Source organism: Limanda limanda, chromosome 6, assembly GCF_963576545.1.
Source record: "Limanda limanda chromosome 6, fLimLim1.1, whole genome shotgun sequence".
NCBI lineage: Eukaryota > Metazoa > Chordata > Actinopteri > Pleuronectiformes > Pleuronectidae > Limanda > Limanda limanda.
The window spans coordinates 16,161,227-16,182,676 of record NC_083641.1 but is presented as its reverse complement, the minus strand read 5'-3'; the positions used below and the strand labels follow the sequence as shown (position 1 = coordinate 16,182,676).

The window sequence follows — 21,450 nt, the reverse complement described above, 5'->3', positions numbered from 1 at the left end:
TCAAAAGTATCCGGTGTTGAAATGTACTTAAGTATCAAAAGTAAAAGTACAAGTACCAAAATTAAAAATGCAAAGTGCTTTTTATAGTAGGCCTATACAGACACAAAACAATCCAAAATGTTTCTACTCAAGATTTATCTCAACTGACTGAAAAATTATAACAACAATATGAATATAATGTATGTAATGTATGATTTTACAAATTTTGAACCCTAGATGAGAGCGAGAGAGAGAGAGAGAGAGAGAGAGGTGCGCCGTGCGTAGAGGCGTGCTGCGTCAACCTTTGCCGCTCAAGTAACGAGCCAGTTTGAGAATGTAAGAAGTAGAAAGTACACATATTTTTGTTCAAATGTAACAAGTAAAAGTAAAAAGTCGTCAGGAAAAGAAGTACTCAAGTAAAGTACAGATATGTGAAAAATCTACTTAAGTACAGTAACAAAGTATTTCTACTTTGTTACTTCCCACCACTGGGCTCCACCCTCTATGTTGTGTGTTGTGTGTTTGAACTCCACCTGTTAGAGCAGTTTACATGTAATGATTTTTGAACACACAACCCAGATGAATCCAAATCGAGTCCCTGTGGTTTGATGGAGCACGAGGTTCAGTCTGATGACCTACATCCACTCAGGCTCCGTGACCTTTCCTGAGCGGTTCACTTCAGTGACCTGGAATTACTTCATGTGTAGTAAACAGCAAACACGTACAAAGATGAAGACGGTGGTGGAAAGTAATTAAGTACTTTACTCAAGTGTGGTACTTCATTGCAGTTTGAGATACTTGCACTGTAAGTACTTCCATTCCCCTACATTTTGAAATATAGTACTGTTTACTCGACTGAATCTGACTTTACTCTACACATCCAGAGCACATTCCTCCAGCGGGGTCAACAGTCTCCTTGAAGTCAATGGGTTGGCACCACATTGTACACGCTCATATCCCGAGACATACATAAAACAATTCATAAATCCAAAGTTTAATTAGTTCTTCCCTGACACACATGGCTTCCTTCAACTATGTTTACTGGAAATCGGTTTAGTAGTTTGTGAGTCATCTTGGGATGAACACACCTTCTTGGCAGAGATAACATAATATAAACTTATAATGTATATGTTAAGACAGAACTGAGCTCCAGACAGATCCACTGTGATCCAGTAATACAGGATATTACACAGATAAGTGGAAACTATAGGATTATTATATTCCACCCACAGCCCAGGAATATCCAGACTGATTTACACATTCAGTTATGTACATGAATTTAACTCACTATTTGTATATATATATAAATAGATAGCCTGGTGTTTTTTGACTTCTTGAACAGGATGTTGAATACAGTTTAAGTATTTGGATTCTGTGACAATAGGACAGTCAGTGCTTGTTTTTAACTCTGCTGTTGCTCAACTGTCACATGACTGACACACACACACACACACATGCTCACACACTAATGAACCCGAAGCCCTCGTATAACCTAGGGACATGTTGCATACCCAGGAGCAGTGTTTTTTTCCTGTGACTCTACACGTTCACATGATCCTGGATATTTAAGTCTCTCTCTTTTTCTTATCCACTGAACTCAGGTCAGGAAACTAGTCAGCCACTACAGAGCAATAATGGGTCTACAACACTGAACGTTGTCCAGGAACAGGAACCGCTCCACAAACATCATAAATCACAGACTGTGTGTACATGTCGAATGTGACGACTGCCAAACCAAAGCTGCTCCCAAATACAGTGTCTAAAACACACTGATTAAAAGGGTTCATGACAGGAATGGTCCCTAATAGAAGAAACACAAATACTCCCCCCTTGTGGCCGCTTGGAGACACTGCACCGTCATAAAAAAAAAAACTACTTGACAGTGTATAAAATTCAATAAAAAAACTACATTTATTCGAAATGTTTACACAATTTTGTAGAGAAAACATCTGAGCACACAGTTGATTCTTTCCTGGAACAAACGCAGCATTTTCTGAACTTATCAAAAGCTGCCTGCTGATGGACACACACAGAAAAATCATTCTCACTCCTGAGAGACACTTCTCCACAGACAGGCACTCGGATCGGACCTGCTGATGGTTCAGGGCCTTGCTATAGACTTTAAAAGTGAGTTCTTCAGGTACGTGCACAGCTGGTTCAACAGGTCTTTGTTCTGACCTTCGACGTAGTGCATCTCAATCAGCACGTCGCTCCCCTCCAGCATCACGTTCAGCTGACACTTAAACAGGAAGTGTGTGACTGCACCGGGGCTCGGGGGTCGCTGTGTCGGGGGCTCACTCGCCGCGGGAGCCATTTCCTTTGGGCCTGCAGACTCCATGTCCACATCTTTACTGCTCACATCGTTGGAGACTTCGCTCTGTTCTCCAGCCGCCTTCTGTGTTTCATCTTTACTGGAGGAGCAGCCGTTGTCAGTCTCCTCTCGTACAGATGTGGTTTCCTTGTGAGAGACATCACCCTGAGTGTTGCTGCTGTTTTGATTGGAAGCAGACTGGTTTTGGGAGGGTTGGTTCTTTGGACGAGCAGCTGAAGCCGAGGTGGTTTGAGAGCTGGTGGCCACCCAGTGAGGCGCCCTGGGAAGCTCTCGCAAGTGACGCTTCTGTTCACGTCGCTTCTGTCGGCCGTGGATCCAATTGTTCTCCACGGCCGTCAGGACGAGACTCTGCTCCTGCTCCCTGCCGGGGACACGCTTGTGCAGCACCTGTCACGAGAGAGGACACATGGATGACATCATTGTGCTACATACAGGTATGATCAGTAAATCAAAATGGGCACAGGTCTGCAAATAATCTTCACCTCTATGACCCTGACGCTTCTAATGTTTTGTTTCTGATGAGTTAAGTGTCACAGACTTGTTGACTCATCTCTATAGTAACGTCTGAAGCTGTTGTGTGGTCATTGGCGACATTCATGGTAAAACATTTTAATTTTAACGATCTACGTCCACATGAACATTTCATGATTCAGTAGTAATCCCCGTCCATACGTAAACACCTGAAAATGCGTATGACGGGACAAGTCTCGTACTCTGGGCATGTGCGTGCCGGTGTACACAGGAAGCAGATTGTCTATTTGCAGTTGGTGGATTAGTTACAGAAAATACTACGACACAGTAACAACAACAGTAAAAAGTGAAGTGAAATGGGATTTGTTTTCCTGAGCTGACAACTATGTGTAGATGTTAGTGACAGTAAGTGTTGGAGATGCTTTGTGTTCACTGCTGGTAGTCGAGTTGTGTCTGATAAGAGATAAGGTATGTGTCTGTTTCAGGCCGTCCAGACTTCAATGTTCCCCGGAGCTTTCAAACTCAAACTGGGGCGGCAGCGTTTTAAACCTTTTAGACAATTGAAATCCCAGAGGAGTGTGGACTGCAGACGTACACAGAGCAACAGTGAAGAGTTCTAAAACTAAAATGTAGTAGTGTGGATGTAGCCAATGAATACTGTATAATATTGTGATGTACTGGGAGCAAACACCATATATTAGAGAACATTGCTGCTCCAGGTGCTGGTGAAACTGAAACATATAATCTAGTAGTTTTGATAACACTGTTGAGTTTAAAAATCCGATGCCACAACAAGGCACAGAAACAAATCCCATCTCTGGAAGTCTCACCCTCAGGTCGGTGAGTGTCCTCTCCAGCAGAGCCGTGACGCTGTCCACTGGGCTGCGGGCTGAGCAGCCCAGCGCCAAAGCTTTGACCCGCAGCTCCTTCAGTCCAGCCTCAGGAAGTGTGAAGGACAGCGGTTTCCGGGACTTCTCCAGTTTACGCTTCCTACTGGGAGGAGACTGAGAGAGAACAAGAGACAGTTAAACAATAATATGCACTGAAGATTATTCCAGATGTGTGAGACAAAATGCAACAGGATACAAATGAAATCGGTTTCCTTGCATGATATTATGGAGAAACAGTTGAAAGGTGATTTTGACAATACTTTGGATACCATAATCAATAAGATTGAATAATTGACACAAATTCTAAAATATGAAAACAACTTATTGAACCTCAGCACAACAGTACAGAATTTGTTTCTGCTAATTCCCTTTCTATTTTTCCCACTTTACTTATCTAACTTTTTACACAATCGTGCTGCAAATTGTTAATCTCACTTCTTTTATTTCTTAATCTGACCTCATTTTCAGACCTAAACACCAAAGAATGGAAATGACTTGAGTGACGGTAGTTCAATGCTTCTATATTCAGAGCAAAGCCACCATCAAGGGCATTAAAGAAAACTAGTTACACAAAGTAAAATATATATCACACATGTGGTGAATATCGATGGCTAATGTTAATAATATTCATTACACAGGACGGCAAAGGTTTTCAGCACTGTTTCTGCGTTATGCTGCATTTACTCACTACAGGATGTATAGTTATTGCTGTTATTTTTTATGTTAACAGTGACCAAGAGACAGGAGACAGAGGAGAGACAAATAGTGAATTGTCTGGCTGCTGACCTGTTCAAGACAAATGCACATATGTGGCATTTGTCTCAAACATTCTGTTTTCAGCTTTTCTGCCAAATATGTTGATCTTGTCACCGAGGGAATGAATATCGTTGCTGTCAGAAACTCCTGATATCTCCAACTCTGAATTACAAGTCAGAGGTCGTGGACAGACAGCTGCTCTGAACAACTGTGAAACAACGTGAGATGAAGGGGAGTTTACATTCCTATCCATCACTCATTACCATCAGGTACACAGAGTTGTGTGACCGCACCCAGAAGTATTCTGCAGAAGGACCCAAAACAAAAGAAGCATCTTCACAGAGTCCTGCAACAGATGATGTGACACCCACAGCCCTGATCATGTAGTCAGTGTGAGATCACATGAAGAGACAGAAGACACTGAGACAGACAGAGTCCACAGAAGAACTTCAGTCATTATCAGAGCAATATCTATGACAAGCTCTATTCTCTATTTCTAACATTTTCTGTCTTAAAATCTAACAACTGATTAAACCAGATCAGATCATTCCTCCTGTGATGATCTCACACTTCAAGCTGGGTGGGCACAGGATGGATGTTCATTACACACCACAAGAGGGCGCACACACCACATGAACTCCACTTGAACCTGCAATGAAGTAAACTCCGTTCCTCATCCCTCATCCTCTCTGATGTCACGCTATCATGGCCGAGCAGGTCGTTACTCCAAAGTGTCTGAATCCAGCCGACGCTCTGCAGCCATCGCCCGCTACACGTCCACTGCAGACAATATTTCAGAGCTGCACTTGTGCGTCACCGCAGGCGGAGTGAGAGTGGGGAGACGGCGGGGGTCTGCAGCAGCAGCAGCAGAGGCGTGCGGTGACGGAGCAGACAGTATGGCCGACTGACCTACAAACAGCTGAGGGATGGAGCAGACGCTGACCTTCACACTGCTGCAGCGATCTGGAGACAAGTTCTGATTACTTGTTCATTTTAGTGCATCGCTTGTGAAGCTATAGTCATGATTTACAATTTATGATGTAAATGTGTTTTCTCTTTCTGTAATGGCTCTAAGAGGAATAGATGAATTTGAAAGCAAAAGGTTTTTCAGTCTTGATCATGGATTGATTTCTTGTTTAAATTATGGTCCATTAAAAAACATGTTTTGGGGAGTTTGACATATTTGATCAGTGGACTGAACAATGGACGCTGCCTCGTCTCGGCTGCTTGTGAGAGATTCTTTCATTTCTTATCGTTTCTCACAGACGTCTCTCCCCCTGTTTCCGCTCTGCAGGCCCTGCAGCTCAATGTAGAGGGAGAGGTAATCAATAAAATCCATCAGGGCAAATCTGTGTGTTTGTACCGAGCATCCTTGACACAGATTCTTGCACTAATACACTGGTATATAAACACACAGACAGACACACACACACACACAGTGCACAGAAATGAACACAGATTCACAGACAAAGAACATGAGACCCACGAGTAGACGCTGCTGCTCTTTCACACTATTATTAATCCCACTTACACACACTCACCTCACTGCATGCACACACCCACACCCAGACACACACACCCACGGTAGACACAACAAAGGTTTTGAAAACTCTCCACACTAAAAGCGTACAGATCCAACAAGAGCTCTTCTCTCCAGATAGAAGGTAATTCAGTCATCTCTCTTGACCTCCTGAGTGTGCGCACGCACGCACGCACGCACGCACGCACGCACGCACACACACACACAAAATGCTGCCAATTTCACCTTAAGGCAAACATAGTAAATCATTCTCTGATCACCCCCTCTCCTCCCCACACCCATTTTCTTTTTTGTCAACTCCCCTCTGTATGGACTCCTCCTGAACCTCCTCGTGCCAGAGGCCTGTATGAGCAACAACCGCCACTGCCTGAGGGTTCAGATGAAGCCTGGCTGTCTGACGCAGTCTGAACGTTCTTTTATTCTGTCTACATGTGCTCTGTTCCCTGTCCTCCTCTTTTGTCTGTGTTTACTCGGTTTCTTTATCTGCTTTTCCTTCACAAATATCCATCCTCTGCATCTATGATAACTATTGTGAATGATTCTATTGTGAATGATTCCATTATTATTTTCTGTCTCGTCTGTACGGTCTCACACAATGTGCACACCAGCCCATGAAAATCTCACCAATTAACACATTATGTCGTTTATTTAATCTATAAAAGACTTCAGAAGGAAAACCATAACATTCTGTTTCTTTAAATCAACACAATAACTGATTAAATCTCTCACGAGCTTGATACATTTGGAGACAGAGAAAAGTGGGTCGTCTATATGAAAAACAACATTTTCCCCATGCAGAATGACTTGACAGATTTAAAACTTCAACTTGGTTTATTAAATATTGTTTCAATTAGTCACTTGTAGAGGGAAGTGTCTCCCTGTCTGGATTTCTTATTTGTAAACCGGAGGAAACAAATCAGTAAATGCAGTAATAGTGTGTTCGAGGATGACCTTATAAGGAGGGTGATAAGTAGGTCACATCTGGATGCATGTCACACATGTTATCATCTATATGTAACTTTAATGAGCCTCCTATGTACATACATTATACCAGACGGCCATATATGCACATGCAGGCGGGCAGAATCAGGAAGTCAACCATGCAAAGATCACACATGCAAGAACTTCTGTCATGTAACCACACAACACACAGTGACTGGCAGTGGATCTGGGTGAAAGTGGAGGAGGAGGAAATGTAGGCCAATCCTTCTGCTCAACTGCTTTTCTGCTGAAGAGTCCAGAACACCAACAGTCCTCTCTCTCACACCAACCACCCACCCACCCACACACACACACACACACACCACTATAGAATGATTCTCAGTGTGTGCCCATTTTCTATTTATCGCCAACTCTCACTGTGCACAGAATGGTTAGGTGTGTGTGTGTGTGTGCGTGCGCTCGCAGTCGTGACCTGGCAACTGTTGCCTGGCTACAGCGCGTTAAAATCACATAAACATCTCCCCAGAGGCAGGAATAAGTGCTTCTAATGGAAAGGAGGCTGCGGGGAAAGGGGATACAGTCTGGAGAGAGGCGAGAGGACGGAGCGGGACAGAGGCGGTGCATTATTAAGCAGGTTTAGAAACAGTCACGAGCAGGATGGCAAGAGAAAAAGGACCAATGCTGATCAGACTCATTTTTCTGGGTATTAATATGTGGTACTGTTCTCAAAGCATAACCCTTTGTAAAGCCACTGAATTTCATTATTCAAAACAAACCAATCCTATGAGTCTTAAGTGGGCAGTCAGAGCTTCGAAAGAACAGAAATTAAAATCTGCACAGACTCACCGGAACAATCACATCATCGTAGAAGCTCCAGGCCAGCGCCCACCTCATGGTCCGTCCCTGACAAAACTCCGTGTGCGTCACTTTAGGCACCTGAGGGACAAGGAAACACAGACGGACTGAGAAAGTAGCAGCATGTGGATGATCGATTCATGCCGCAGATCATTTCAGAAAGAGTTTTATGTCATGAGTGAAACATTTGAAATTATCTTGTTTCGGTAGTCTTTCCCACAGCCAAACCCAGAGTACTGAGATCAATTCTGACCGAGGTGTCTAATCGGTTCCATGTTGGTCCTGTTTGTAGATTTATTATAGCGTGTTAATATTTCAATCTTTGAAAAAAAACTTCAACACTCCATTCAATTGTACATACAGACAAAATATTCCTCTAAAAAAAGCTAAATTTAGATTAGTTTTGAATTGCGAAGGGAGCAGGGTTTAATGACCATTAACATTATCCAAAATATTTAGTACATAGAATCTTAACATATTGAAAACCCTGCAGTTTGTTGCCTTTGGTGGAGGTTGAGTAATATGTATAGGTGATAAAGTCTAAAACAGCTTAAATCATATAGCACCCAGTGACCTGCGACGACCTCTGATGGTGTGAAATAGACATTTTCTCACCGTGAGCTTCGGCTCCCCATCTTGAACCATGGGTGTGAATATAACACGTATATATCCATGATGTGACAAAACAGGTATGTGCTGTGAAAACCGTGTTAACTTTGACAGTGAGTGAACTTCTGCAGTACAAACGGTACAGGAGTCGTCTTGATAAAAGTCAGAGGTCAAGCTCCTCAGTATCTGATGTAGGTTTTTATCGTTTAAAGACACAAGGAGAAATTTGAGAAAATTAAGTAATGGCTGATGAAGGCATTAGCATATTAACTGGGCCGGGTTTCCTTTTACACACACTTTAAAATAGGAGGCTACACTCTCCTCCCTGGAGAACAGCCAAGGCTGCACTCACTCTGATGAGCAGTGACAGCAACTCTGAAACCTCTGGAGGAGGACAGAGGGATGGCAGGTGTGAGGAGGAGTCTCAATCTCCATTTCTGTGTTCTGAACATGTGAGGGAAGTGACTGGCACAAACCAGAGGTCTGCAGCGGTAAGAAAACCATGTGCTGGCCTATTAGTTAGGCTAATGACAGTAATGCATGTGAGCTGCAGAGCGCCGCGTGATTCGCTCATGCATTGCAAACAGAAATCAGCTCGTTCATGGCTCGTTTGTGACACTGCTTAGGTGGCATATCAGAAAGAGCTGATCGGTTGTCGTTTTCTGGATCTCTGCAAAGCGACAACTGCCTGCTAACATCGATGCTCACACCCAGAAGAGCATTGGTTTGAGAAGCTAGGCAAAGATTTCTTTAACAAGCTGTCATGAAGCCGTGCACAGAGCACAGAGCAGCGTGTTGCTGCAGGAACAGACAGAGCAAAAAGCTGAGGCTGCTTTGTGAAACGGTGGATGCAGATGTGTGTGTTTGTCTTTGTTCTGGGTCTCACCCCTTGTTTCCTCAGCTCCTCTTTCAAAGGTGCCAGGCTGCACTTCTTCCCCAACATGCAGCTGTACCACCTGCAGAAAGAAGGATCCACGTTAACCAGCTGTGTGACAGTGACGGGCCGGGGCGTGAACCACCGAGCAGAGATCAGACAAGCTGAGCTGGGCTTTAGGGAGCAACACAAAGACAAAGAGCTGAGTGTGTTCAGCCCAAAGTGAAGGAAAAGATGGTTTGAAGTCGTCCCGTGGTGGAGGGCTGATCAATAACCTCTGCTGAGCAGTAAAGAGATGAGGTTAGTCTTGATCAGTGAGCAGCAGAGGAAGACGGAGGAACAATAAACACATCAGAGTCGGTCAGAAACAAAGAGCGCTCCGATTACAACAGATAATTCAATACAATCCTATGGTCTCTATTCAATGGCTGCAAGGTGAAATATAAAATAAAAAGCATTTGGATTATCTACTCGTAGATTAGGACGCTACGTTCCACTGATGAAATATTTTAGTTTAGTATTCAGAACTTTTAGGGGTGCGTTTGAATTATTAAACCTCTTCAAACAGGTGCCTCTGACTGTTCAGCTGCCAAAATTAAGATGAAAGAAGCTCAGAGTTGAGGAAAACATTGATGAGTTGCCCTTAAATATCACAGCATTAAGTAATTGGTGTGTTTTTCCTTGGGTTTTGCCTCTCAGGCTATGTCTAGGTACCACAGACACTACTTAAAAAAGTCTCTTACAATTTTTCTCACAATTTTGAAACTATTATTCAGTTAATCTAAAAAGTAATAGACTAAGCAGAAACACATTGAATGGGTGTTTAATCATTTAAACAATGTTTAAATTGAGAAATGTCTTCGTCAACTTCTGAGGATTTGCTGCTTTTCTCTGTTGTGTGATGATGATGATGAATCAAAATTTTGTGGATTTCAAATTGTTGATAAGACTAAATTAAAAATCAGAAAATAGTTTCACCTTTTTCCTGACACTGCGACTAACTGGTGAAGAGATTAATCAAGAAAAGCAGACAAAGCTTTCTAAACATATCTTCAAGAACATAATCTCCAAGTATCATCTCTGTATCAAAGAAAATAATTATGTATTTGAAGGTTACGACGTGTTCACAACCACATTGTTCGGTGCACACCTGCAGTCACACCCAACTCAGCAACGCAACATGTTAAAAACTGTTTAAACTGCCGGCTGACGGGTTGAAATAGCTCTGAAATGTAATGAGATTTGGAAGGAATGAAGATGCCCAGAGGGGTGGAGGGGTGGAGAGAGCAACACACCAGCCTCTGAGGCCACTGAATGAAATATTGAACAGCTCTAATATTCACAGATGTTCCTCACTTCTCCACACAGTGGGGAGGAAACACCCAGAACAGCCCCCAGAAAACCCTCCTCCTCCAGACGGCTTTTTCAAACAGCCCAGAGTGTGCAGCTGCATCAGCGTCCTTACTCTCTCTCTCTCTCTCTCTCTCTCTGTTTCTGTAGCACAGACATGTGATTACGATCCTATTACCAGAGAAGATTAATTTTCATATCAATGAACGAGTGTTTCCCCATTTCTGATTTTGCTTGAGGATAACTGGATGTGTGTTGTACTGAGGTGGCGAGGAAGAAGAGTAAAAGAGGAGGAGGGCGGGGCGGTGGAGCGTCACAAAGGGCCAATCCAACAAGCTGGCAGTGTTTCCATGGACACCTGGTGGCTCTGGTGTCCCAGCATGCTTCTGGGAGTGACAGTCAGCCATGGTTGGTTTGGCTCGAGCCGCAAAACTTGTTAAATGAGGCTGCGTTCATTCTCACTTTATGTGTCCTCACCACACAAGAGCAAGCAGGTGTTAACATTAGCCCCTCTCAGGGCTGCTCGTCTTTTCACTGAAGCATTATGGGAACACACGCACACATACACACACAAATGTTTGTACAACTATCTAAGGGAGGACACTCATGGGCATAATGCATTCCCTAGCCCCTTACCATCCAAACGTAATGCCTAACCCCAACCCTTAACCTAACCTGAACCTAATTCTAACCCTAAAACCAAGTCTTAACCCCAAAACAATCCATCAAAGGAGGACAGGCCTAAATGTCCTCACTCTGTAGATTGTAGACTCAAAGTGGTCCTCACAAAGATAGCTGTACAAGAGCGCACACACACGCGCACACTCTAACTGTTGGAGGCCAGGCAGGTGTGGCATGTCTAATTAGTTTTAATAGCACCCCTCTGCCGCTCCTGCTACCCGAGTCTCACTCCGCTGCCCCGGTGACAGCCCTGGTTAAGGGGGAGGGTAAAGTGACGGCCGCTGGAGACCCCCCCCCACCCCACCCAAACACAGCTGTTCCCTGTGGGCTCTCAGAGACGGTGCAGGGTACAGAGTGTGCCAAAATCACTAAAGCAATGGTGGGTAACAGCTCCATCGATGCTCAGCAACCTCTTCACTGGTTCGCTCAGTGGCCATTTAAACCTCTCACAGCCACTCGGAGCCACAGAGTAAGGGCTCATTTGAATACATTGCTCTGTAGGACTAGATTTGGTGAATCTGGTTTGATTTGGTTGCATCTGAAAGATAAACATCGTGTGTGATTCAGGTTTTAATGTTGAAGGTCAAAGTCCTGCTCCGCTCACCGCAGGCGTTTCTTGAGCTGCAGACTGTCGTGAATGATCCTCTTGACAAACTCCAGCTCCCCGCCCTCCGCCATGATCTCCGTCACCCCGCCTGTGTTCACTGAACTGGGAGGAGGTCGGCGTGAGTTCCTGGAGTTGACCCCCTGGAGAGAGCAACAAGACAGAGAGAGATTAGGACTAAATCCTATTAGAGCCAGTTACTACCATGTATCGTCTTGGTGTTTACTCCGTGTTGTTTTGACGCGCCACGAGAGAAACGCAGATTTTTACTTTTGAAGAATGTGACCGAGCAGCAGTTCACAATTTGTGCTGGAGGAAACTAACCTGTGCTTCTAGCTGGTTTGCAAAGAAAGGGGGGTTGCACATGCAGAAGTCATATATGATCTCTGTCTCTTCTTTCAAGGCATCCATCAGTAAAGTCTTCTGTGGAACTTTGACGACTGAGGAACGTAAAAAAGAATTTGAGTGAGGCAAGTTGGATGATTTGAGGTATTAGGACATCATTTTGACGAACAGACTTTAGGTTGATGTTTATTATCACAGACAAAAAAGAAGCAGCAAATCTTTGAGATTTAGACAAAGAAACCATAATCATAATCTAAACACAGATTGAGACACAGGTTTTATTTGAGACAAAGATTAAGGATGCTCAGAGTGCATACCTCCAAAAAGACAGGAAAATAAAATTCAGGATCAACTCATTTATCTGGATCCCATCTTAAATCTAACAGGTTCTTCCATTGGTCATGCCCCACCCCTTCACAAAATGATATGATATAATACTTTTTGTGTAATCCTGCTAAATTTCACACAGATGGAGATGAAAACACAACTTTCTTGCCGGAGGTAGTAAACCATACTCAGTGCTCAAGAGTTTTTGTGCCTCTGTCTTTTCTGATCTGGTTGGACCAGGACCACACTCACCTTTAATGAGGTCAGACATATTGTTCTGCTCCACGTTTTTCGTAGCGTAGTCGAAACAGATGTCGTCCACCTCTGTGGCGAGGAAATACCAGCCGTTCATTGTGGCTCCCAGTAAGGGGTAAATACAAGACGCCCCAGTGCCTATGGAAATACACATAACACACACAATTATGGCAGCGTGACAGTGATGTATTTAATCATGAGGATGATGAATGGTTATGTCTCAGTGATCAGTACAGACATATTCTTGGATGCTATTTAAAGTAAAGGACCGAAGGAAAAGGCTGTGTCAGAGTGTGTGATCTGTGTCTTTAAATCATTATCTTTAAATTGGTGGCCGCATGGATCAATACATGTCTGTGACCGGAGCTTTTATTCAATCATTCACATCTATAAAAGAACTAAGGCTTAATTCAGTCCGGAGGTGACAGCAGTTAGTGAAGGTGATCCATCAGAGAGAAGACAGCTTTAGTCTGTGTTCTGAAAGACTCAGGGTCACCAGAGGCTCTGATGAGAGGACACACAAAGACAGGCGACGCTTCCTATGAACGACAGAACCGCAAACACACTCTGACATGTGGAGGGGGTTGGACTAGTATGTGCTGGGAACACTGGGAGCAAGTGGGCACATGTGAACCAGCTGGAAGCTACAGCTGACATTTGGTGCGTGGTTCAGAGCTGCTGCTGCACACACCAAGAACAAACTAGAGCAGGAGTCCACAACTCAAAAGAAATCTGGGACAATTACCTACACTCTCAATGGGTTTGTTTCTTGTATTTCAATTTCTCGACACCTAATTTCAACTAAATTTAAACAACGATGACAAACATGTACTTTAACTCAGACCGATTTTAAATAATCTCCCCAAACGTACTGTTGCCAAGTTTTTAGCAATTACTTTTGTTACTTTTTTCCTTTTTTTTTGTCAGTACTTTTTAATTAAGTTGTACAATATCATTTACTTTTGATTTAAAATATTATTTAGTTTGTTGTTGTTAAACTTCTATTCATCTGGATGTATCAGTGTGTTTAGTTCCTGCGTGAGATCTCAATCCTGGACAACGATAACCTTCTGTTGAAGATGAAACGTGCAGCGGTCAGACATTGTGTTTAAAGAGGAGTAAGAAACCACAAAGTAAAAAAGATCAGTTCTTTGGTTCTGCTGCACTGAATTTCATCATTCTTCTAAACTGAACATTGTGATTATTAAAAGTTCTGTCAGCTCAACTCACTTGAAGTGTCTTCACCACATGATAATATAAGTGACACCTATCAAAAACACACATTTATAACAATGACGAGGGGAGTGGTGGTGGTACCGATGTCGATGCCCCTTCGCGGCTGCTTCTGGCCGTCTATGAGGTCCTCCACCCAGTGGATGTAGTTGAGGCGTAGGGGGACAGTGGGTATGAGGCGCTCCAGTGGGATCTCGATGGTCAAACCAAAGTCCTCCTTCAGCAGAGTGCAGGTCAGCGCTCGCACCGCCTCCGGCTCTTTGAAATTCACACTGGAGGAGAAACAAACATGGCGGAATGAGTTCAGGGAATTATTTTAACGCCACAGGAACACAGTGTAGTTTGGATCGGATTAGTAATTAGTGAGAAAATGATTGTTGTAATTTTAGCCATTTCGTCTGTTATGATGACACTAAAACTGCCAAGAAATTAGCTGAAATCTGCCAACAGCGCATCACCAGAACCAACAGATCCAGAAACACAAGCGGTCAGACGATCGAACAAGTTTCCCACAAGAAAATGATTTAGCCTTTTTTTCTTCCATTAAAGATGCCACAATGTTCCCAGACCCCAGCAGTTTACTTACTGAATTTTATTTGTTATTATTACGATGGTGGAGGTTCTGGCCAAAGCTATAAAAGACTGAGGTTTTAAAGAAGTTAAAGTTTCTCCTTAAGGATGATTTTAAATTTAATATCGTCACTGGCTGATCCTCGTTTTACCAGTGAGGAGACCTGACCGCAATTAACCCAACAGCTCTTACTACAGTACGCCAGCTCCCTGCACTGAAGCCTATTACTTCACATAAAAAACACACAAAAAGGACAATGAGGAGATAAGCAGCCCATCAGTTCAAAATCCCCTGCTAATGACAATAGAATTCATATTTTCCACACTAAGACGTGCTTTTTATTCCCAGTTCTGAGTCCCACTCACTCGCCACCCCCGTCTTCTCTTCTCGACATGTTTAATGATTTCAGCTGTCACACGGGCAGGCACGAGTGCGGCAGACAAAACGAGTGGGTGTGATCGGTATAATTAAAGCTTGGCTGAGTACTTTCACACCTTGGCAGATGTAATTAGACGCGTCCTGGTGATGGGAGGGTCTGGCACCACACGGGTTTGGTCTGAGTATATTCCAGTTGGAAAAAAAACAACCTATTAACTGCTGGTTAGACAGAGCCACAACTGAGAGAGAGACTAAAACAGTCAATGCCGGATGTTTTCATTATTTTCACAGTTAGACTGTTTCTTTTCACAAATCAATTATTTACAAGCAGACAGAATATTTTTCTCATTGCTCAGCTCATCCTCTGTGATAGTACACATCAGACAAAAGTGTAGCCAAATTTATTTCCTCCCTTCTTTCCAGCTCTGTGTAATTACTAGAAAGATTCTTTAGGTGAGAGTTCAGACTGAAAACCGTCCTGTGTTAAAACAATACCAGGGGCTGCATCGCTTCAGGTACCACTGATATATGAAATTAGGTCTGTGCTGTTACTGACCCAGATTGTCTGTTTACACTTGGTTGCATAGTCACATAGAAAATACTATGAATGAGAAAGAGAAATGGTGAAAAGTAATAGCAGGGACAACAAGGTAGACTTTATCTGAAAATAAGTGTTAGAAACACTTTGTAATCACTTCTGGTCAACGAGTCATGACTGATGAGAGCCGATAAAAAAGCGAATACCAGTGACTGCATGATCCTTTCCAAATGTCTTTGTTTTTGCAAGTCTAGACTAAAACTCAGCTCCGGAGTTTTTAAACTTAAACGGAGCAAGAAGTGTTTAGAAGTGTAGCTTATGTGATGGCGCCTTTTTCAGCTCTCTCAATACATCAATGGGCTGAAGTCAAGCTGAATTAAGTCTTGGGAACTGCTCATTATCAGATGGGGTCAGGCCTCAGTCAGAAGGCTCCATATGGTCTGTGATACAACTGCATTGTGGTGACTTAAGTTGTTTTGCCACCCATTATGCAGAAACTCGGCATCTTCATTTTTACTTTATCTTGAGGACCTTTTCATCATTTGTAAAAATCTAACTTTAATACCTTAGATATTTTAGTTGATATATCATGATTACATGATGCACATCGGTACAAGGAAGTGTAATAATATTCTGATGGGGAAATACCGGTTTGTGTATTTGGCTGAAGGGGAGTAGAGGGTTTCTACGCACACACAATTCTGTCAGGAGAGATTTCGATGACCCTCCTGCAGCCAGGTGTGAGACAGATACAAATGAGAGGGGATTTACCTGCAGAGTCCCACATTAATCTCAGGCAGTGTCTTATCACCTAATGAACATATTAGGTTAATGGTCCAGTGTAATTAGCTGCTGAACGTGTGTGTGACCTCCAGGAGGAAAAACTCACAGCGAGCTCTTCTGAGGTTGTACGACAGGTTTACAAAGAAGACGCAGCCTTTGCCTGGAATCCGGCTATTGAGGCAGAAGTGATACATCAGCACAACACTCACTGTTTCCCAAAATGAACGCCGGCTTCTCCCATCTGTCCAGCTCTCACACATTCTGCCCTCTTTCATTTCTCCTCAGAGGCATCATTAGATAACGATCAATATTCAGAGAGGCAGGCTGCTCAGGCCAGCCCTCTATTTTTAGTCCCTGATGACTGTGTGTGCATACAATAGTGTGTGTGTGTGTAATACGGGCCGATCACTCCCATCAGCAGCACTGCAACGTCTCCATGGCAACCCCACCTACCGAACAGATGAAGAGAGCACGCAAATCCGGCCACGCTGGAGCAATGGCTGATACCAGACGGAGCGTGAGAGTGCCCGCGATTTACGTCTGGTGCTGCCACGTAGGTGCACCGCCGGTGCGTACGACATCAACGTGGCCGACGGGAAACCGAGTGGGACAAACATCAGCCCAGAAGTTGTGATGAGATAACGAAAAGAGGAAGGAGAAAAAAATAAAAGGAGGTAGGATTCAGGAGTAAAAGCTGATTCCAGCTCGCGTGGAGCAGGTGGAAAGGAAGAATAGAAGTGTCGAGGGAGACTGTATGTGAAGGAAGGAAGGAAGAATATGAATGAAAGAGAAGAAGAAAGTGCTGAGAAGCAGAAACGTCCTTGGCTCAGGTTCAGACAGATGAAGAGGCCGACATCATTAAACCAGAGGGAAGTTTAATGCTGAGACAAACAGCTCGCTCTCACCTCCACGTTACATGATCAGCATGAACACACACACACACACACACACACACACACACACACACACACACACACACACACACACACACACACACACACACACACACACACACACACACACACACACACACACACACACACACACACACACACACACACACACACACACACACACACACACACACACACACACGTGACCTTCAAGGTAGATCTACCTCCTTTTTTGCTGATTAGCAGCAACTTCTCTCTCGTCAGTTTTTTTTTGTGAAACGTTTTAATTCCTCACAAAAGCAGAAATGACAAACAAGATACATGGACTCTAGATATCGCTGAGATTATTTTGTGATATTTTGCAATTCTGCAGATCTGCTGATAATGTAAAAACAGCAATTAAGATACAGTGGTGGCTCTAACTGGATATTAAGAGCACGACTTCACAGCAGATAAAGAGGGTTAACTGTGTTAAAACAATAACGTATTAAATGAGGCAGTGACTTTCTATTATGTCCCACTAGATAGTAAAAATTAGTCAGTATGTTACTGCTGGACAATACAGTAAGAGAAGTCATGCAGATCACCGTAGGGTTACATTTATAAATTTAAAGTGTTGTCATAATTATTCATTCATGCTTTAAGTTCTAAGTCTAAAAAAAAAATGGGTGTGAAAATTTTACATTTCATTAGTTGTGGAAGTCGATCTACAGATGCTCGTCTCCCTGCCCATAAAAAAAGAAGACTGCCAAATTAAATGTCACCAAGGATGATGCATTTTTAATACCCATTCATTTCTCCTAATCCCGCCCCTCTATCTCCCCAATCTGAGCCACTGTCCTCCTTCCCCAAAACACAAACCCACTCTCTATTTGGGGTTTATCCGTTTCTCATTTCATTTCCAATCACACACACCACATCTTCTCCCGCTGCCTGGTCTGAGCTCGACTCTCGGCCCGCTGCTATCAGCCCACTCCACTAACGACTCCTAAATGAGGGGAGACACGTCTTGAGTGAGTGTCTCCCCAAGATTACCCTCGTCCCCCGACTCGCTGCTTAAATACTTAAAAACCCAGGAGATGAATTCATTGGGAAATACAAAACCACGCTAATCCCTCCACTGATGGAACGACAGAGTGACGAGGAAGAGGAGCCAGATTTCTGCAGACGGTTAACCAGAAAGTTAAACAAGCGTTCATGTTGGTGACAAAGGCAATACATTGGGAACTGACTCACGTTACTTTAACAATGGTTTAAACAATTTCTCAATTTCTGTGATGGAAAAATAAATCATCTATGCATCAGGTTGATTTTTTGGGGAATTTGACATTTTATTTAGCAAAAAAATGGTCTGCTTCTCAAAGAATTAATTTAAATAAAAATAAATGAATATTTGGATTCCACGGCACAAAGAATTGAGGCGGTTTTATAACCTAGTATTAGTAGGGTGGTCCTAATAAAGTGATTGATGCATGATGCAGGTCCTGCTTTGTGATCATTCTTTTGTACTAAAAATGTTACAGACGACTATTACCTAGGTGTCCGAACACTACTCCCACATTGTGCGTTGTCCGTTTGTCTGTCTGGGAGCCACAGACAGACACTGACACCACAGACTGATAATTAACACCTGTCACACACGGCCTGCCCACACATGCACGTTCGCCCCACGGAAAATACGATTGACTGGACACCTCACAACCACACCAGCCCATACCAATATGTTCACAGTCGCACACAGATGTTCACACTCGCTGCACTGACACCAGATCTGCATTTATCTGCATAACATAACACTGAACATAACAAGTGATTTCCTCACAGAGCAGACGAGGTAGCTGCTTCATAAAAACACAAGGAGGGAGGAGGGCGGCGTCGGAGCTGATAGACCAACAGCAGAGCTCAGACACACGTCCAACACCAACTATCAGTATAAATGATTCTGGAAGGTTCTTTGTTTGGGACAAATGCTTGTATCTACTGAGAGTTACAACAAAAACTCAAAATGAAAGATGATTTCTACAAATGTCTGCTTAGATCCAAAACCCAAACAGTGGTTATAATTGAATGTCCAAAGAAAGGTGGTAAATTATCACATTTGAGAGCTTGCAGACAACAGTCTATTGATCATTGAAGATCTGTTTAAATATACATCTCCTGACCCTTCATTTTTCCTTTATTATGGTTTTATGAATTTATTAACAGCTGGATTTGAGTGCTTGACAGCCAGAGTCAGAGCAAATAGTGGCTGCAAACCAGAGCTCCCAGTGCCACATCACAGAGGCAAAAATGCTGATGAGGTTCATGTTTCTTTCCCACAGGAGCAGCCATCATGATGTCAATGACCCCTAATCCAGAAATATTCCCCCTTTGTTCTGCTGCCTGGACTTCCTCACATCATGACTTCTCAGAGCAGCATCTCTCTGCCTGTCCATCCCTCTCTCACACACTAGCTTTAACCTCATGTGAGGATTCTGTGCTTTCCCTCGCTCCTTAGACCTAACTCTTACCTGATCCTAATTCTAATCATGACCCTTATACCAAGTCTTGACCCTTAATGGTGTATCAGACAGTGAGGACTGGTCAAAACGTCCTCAGTTTACTAAGAATTCCGTCAACTGCCACTGGTCCTCACAAAGATAGATCTACCACTCCTGAAACTTGGAGCTTACTGTTCAGTATTTGATTGACACACTAAGCTATTTTCTAAATTGCTCATATTAACTTTGTTGGCTCCTTTTCTTCATTAGAGCAACTTCACAGAGGAGGAAGTGAATTAGAACAAATCCATAGTGATGTTGGGTTTGTTTTTCCGATGTTGATCTTTCTCTCTGATTCCGATTCTTCCTGCTGATGCCAGAAGATGAAGGAGAAGCAGAGATTCAGACTGAGTTGACAGAAGTATGTGGACACCTGTACAGCTCACTCTGTAACTTCAGGCATTAATATGCAGCTTAAACAGCATTCATTCTTCCGATTTTAGGTTTTTCCTCCAGATTTTTTAAAAACCAAGCAGCAGGGTTTTGTCCATCCACTGATTTCTTTGTTATGAAATCTGCAATCTGTACTTATGAGGACAGATTGCGACCGGGGGAAGAGGGAGGGATCTAGTCTAGTAGAGCGCATTGAGAGTTGTAGAACGTGTACAAGTTATCCTGGCCTCACACATATTCACCAGACAAAGCTCAACATAGCAAAGTAACAAGAGAGGGATTTAATATCAGTTGAACATTATTGATTGGATTAGAGTCTGGTCAAATTTAAACAATAGGGATTGGACGATTATAAGCCTGGCTGATTATATGATCCAATATTCAGCATTTTTATGGTGACCTAATTATTTTTTTGAATCTGATAACATCTAAATAAAATCAATTAAAATTGACTGAGGCAGCAGAATCCAGTGAAACAGCAGCAGTGTATCACTCAGTGTGGACACATGATGATTGGACCGCAGCTTTTTGCCTTCATGTGACTATGGACAGATTAAATAGACGCAGACGGACATTAGAGCCGCTGTGTGACTGATGAAGATGAGGATGATGAAGACAGATTCCTCAGAGTAAACAGTGTGATCAGTGCCAGGTACTCACACAGGGCGGCCTGTGAGGCTGGTGTGTACGTGCTGCTGGAAGTCCGGGTACTTGGAGGCCAGGTAGGAGAAGTCCGGGGGTCTGTCTTTGTAGCGGTTCCGAGGATGCATGGACTTATTCAGAGCCATGTCCACAGAGCTGGGGACAGAACAGAAGACACCAGACAGGATGTGAGGGTTTGGATCGAAAACTACACAGAGACATCACAAAACAACTTGATCTGAAGAATACTGACATCACATATCCACCAAATAGCGGGAGCTGCTGCCAGGTTGTGTAACGTTACGTTGAACGAGGAAACAAATATTTCATTTGTCCAACTTGGATTCAAAACTAACGGACCTGTTCGGTGCAGTAAGCTAACTCTGGAAGCTAACACGTAGCAAACACTACTTCCTGCTTACCTGCACAAAGCCTTTGTCTCGTGGTGACGATGTTGTGTTATTATTCCAGGAGCGGTGTTAACTTATCAACACTTTGAAACTGTGTGGAACAATCACACAACTCACGTTGTCCGAACGTTTCCCACTCGCGGCTCCTCACTTCCGGGGTGATCTCGACGTCAGCGCTCGACGTCGATGCGCAGTGACGTCAGGAAAAAACACTTTCAGAAACATTTCAGTTTCAACAAAATATTTGATCAAATTGAAC

At 43.3% G+C, this 21,450-nt stretch overlaps 1 protein-coding gene across 1 annotated transcript; it reads right to left on the bottom strand.

Moving 5' to 3' along the window:
- Window positions 1-1,866: 1,866 nt before the first annotated feature.
- On the bottom strand, window positions 1,867-21,332 carry mettl16 (methyltransferase 16, N6-methyladenosine). The gene is made up of 10 exons (XM_061073102.1): window positions 21,204-21,332; window positions 20,800-20,937; window positions 14,128-14,315; window positions 12,808-12,948; window positions 12,208-12,323; window positions 11,884-12,026; window positions 9,261-9,330; window positions 7,757-7,846; window positions 3,613-3,786; window positions 1,867-2,698 (listed from the first exon to the last, which is right to left on the bottom strand). Exons 2-10 carry the CDS (start codon window positions 20,925-20,927, stop codon window positions 2,081-2,083), a joined length of 1,668 nt encoding a protein of 555 aa, XP_060929085.1. The 5' UTR covers window positions 20,928-20,937; window positions 21,204-21,332; the 3' UTR covers window positions 1,867-2,080.
- Between the last annotated feature and the right edge of the window lie 118 nt (window positions 21,333-21,450).

Bases quoted from the DNA above. Each gene is read 5' to 3' on its own strand.
- mettl16 (XM_061073102.1), bottom strand. From the start codon at position 20,927: ATGGCTCTGAATAAGTCCATGCATCCTCGGAACCGCTACAAAGACAGA. The intron at 14,316-20,799 runs GTGAGTACCTGG...TTTCTCCTCCAG, and splicing joins AGCCTCACAGGCCGCCCTGT to TGTGAATTTCAAAGAGCCGG. The intron at 9,331-11,883 runs GTGAGCGGAGCA...TTCTTTCTGCAG, and splicing joins CAGCTCAAGAAACGCCTGCG to GTGGTACAGCTGCATGTTGG.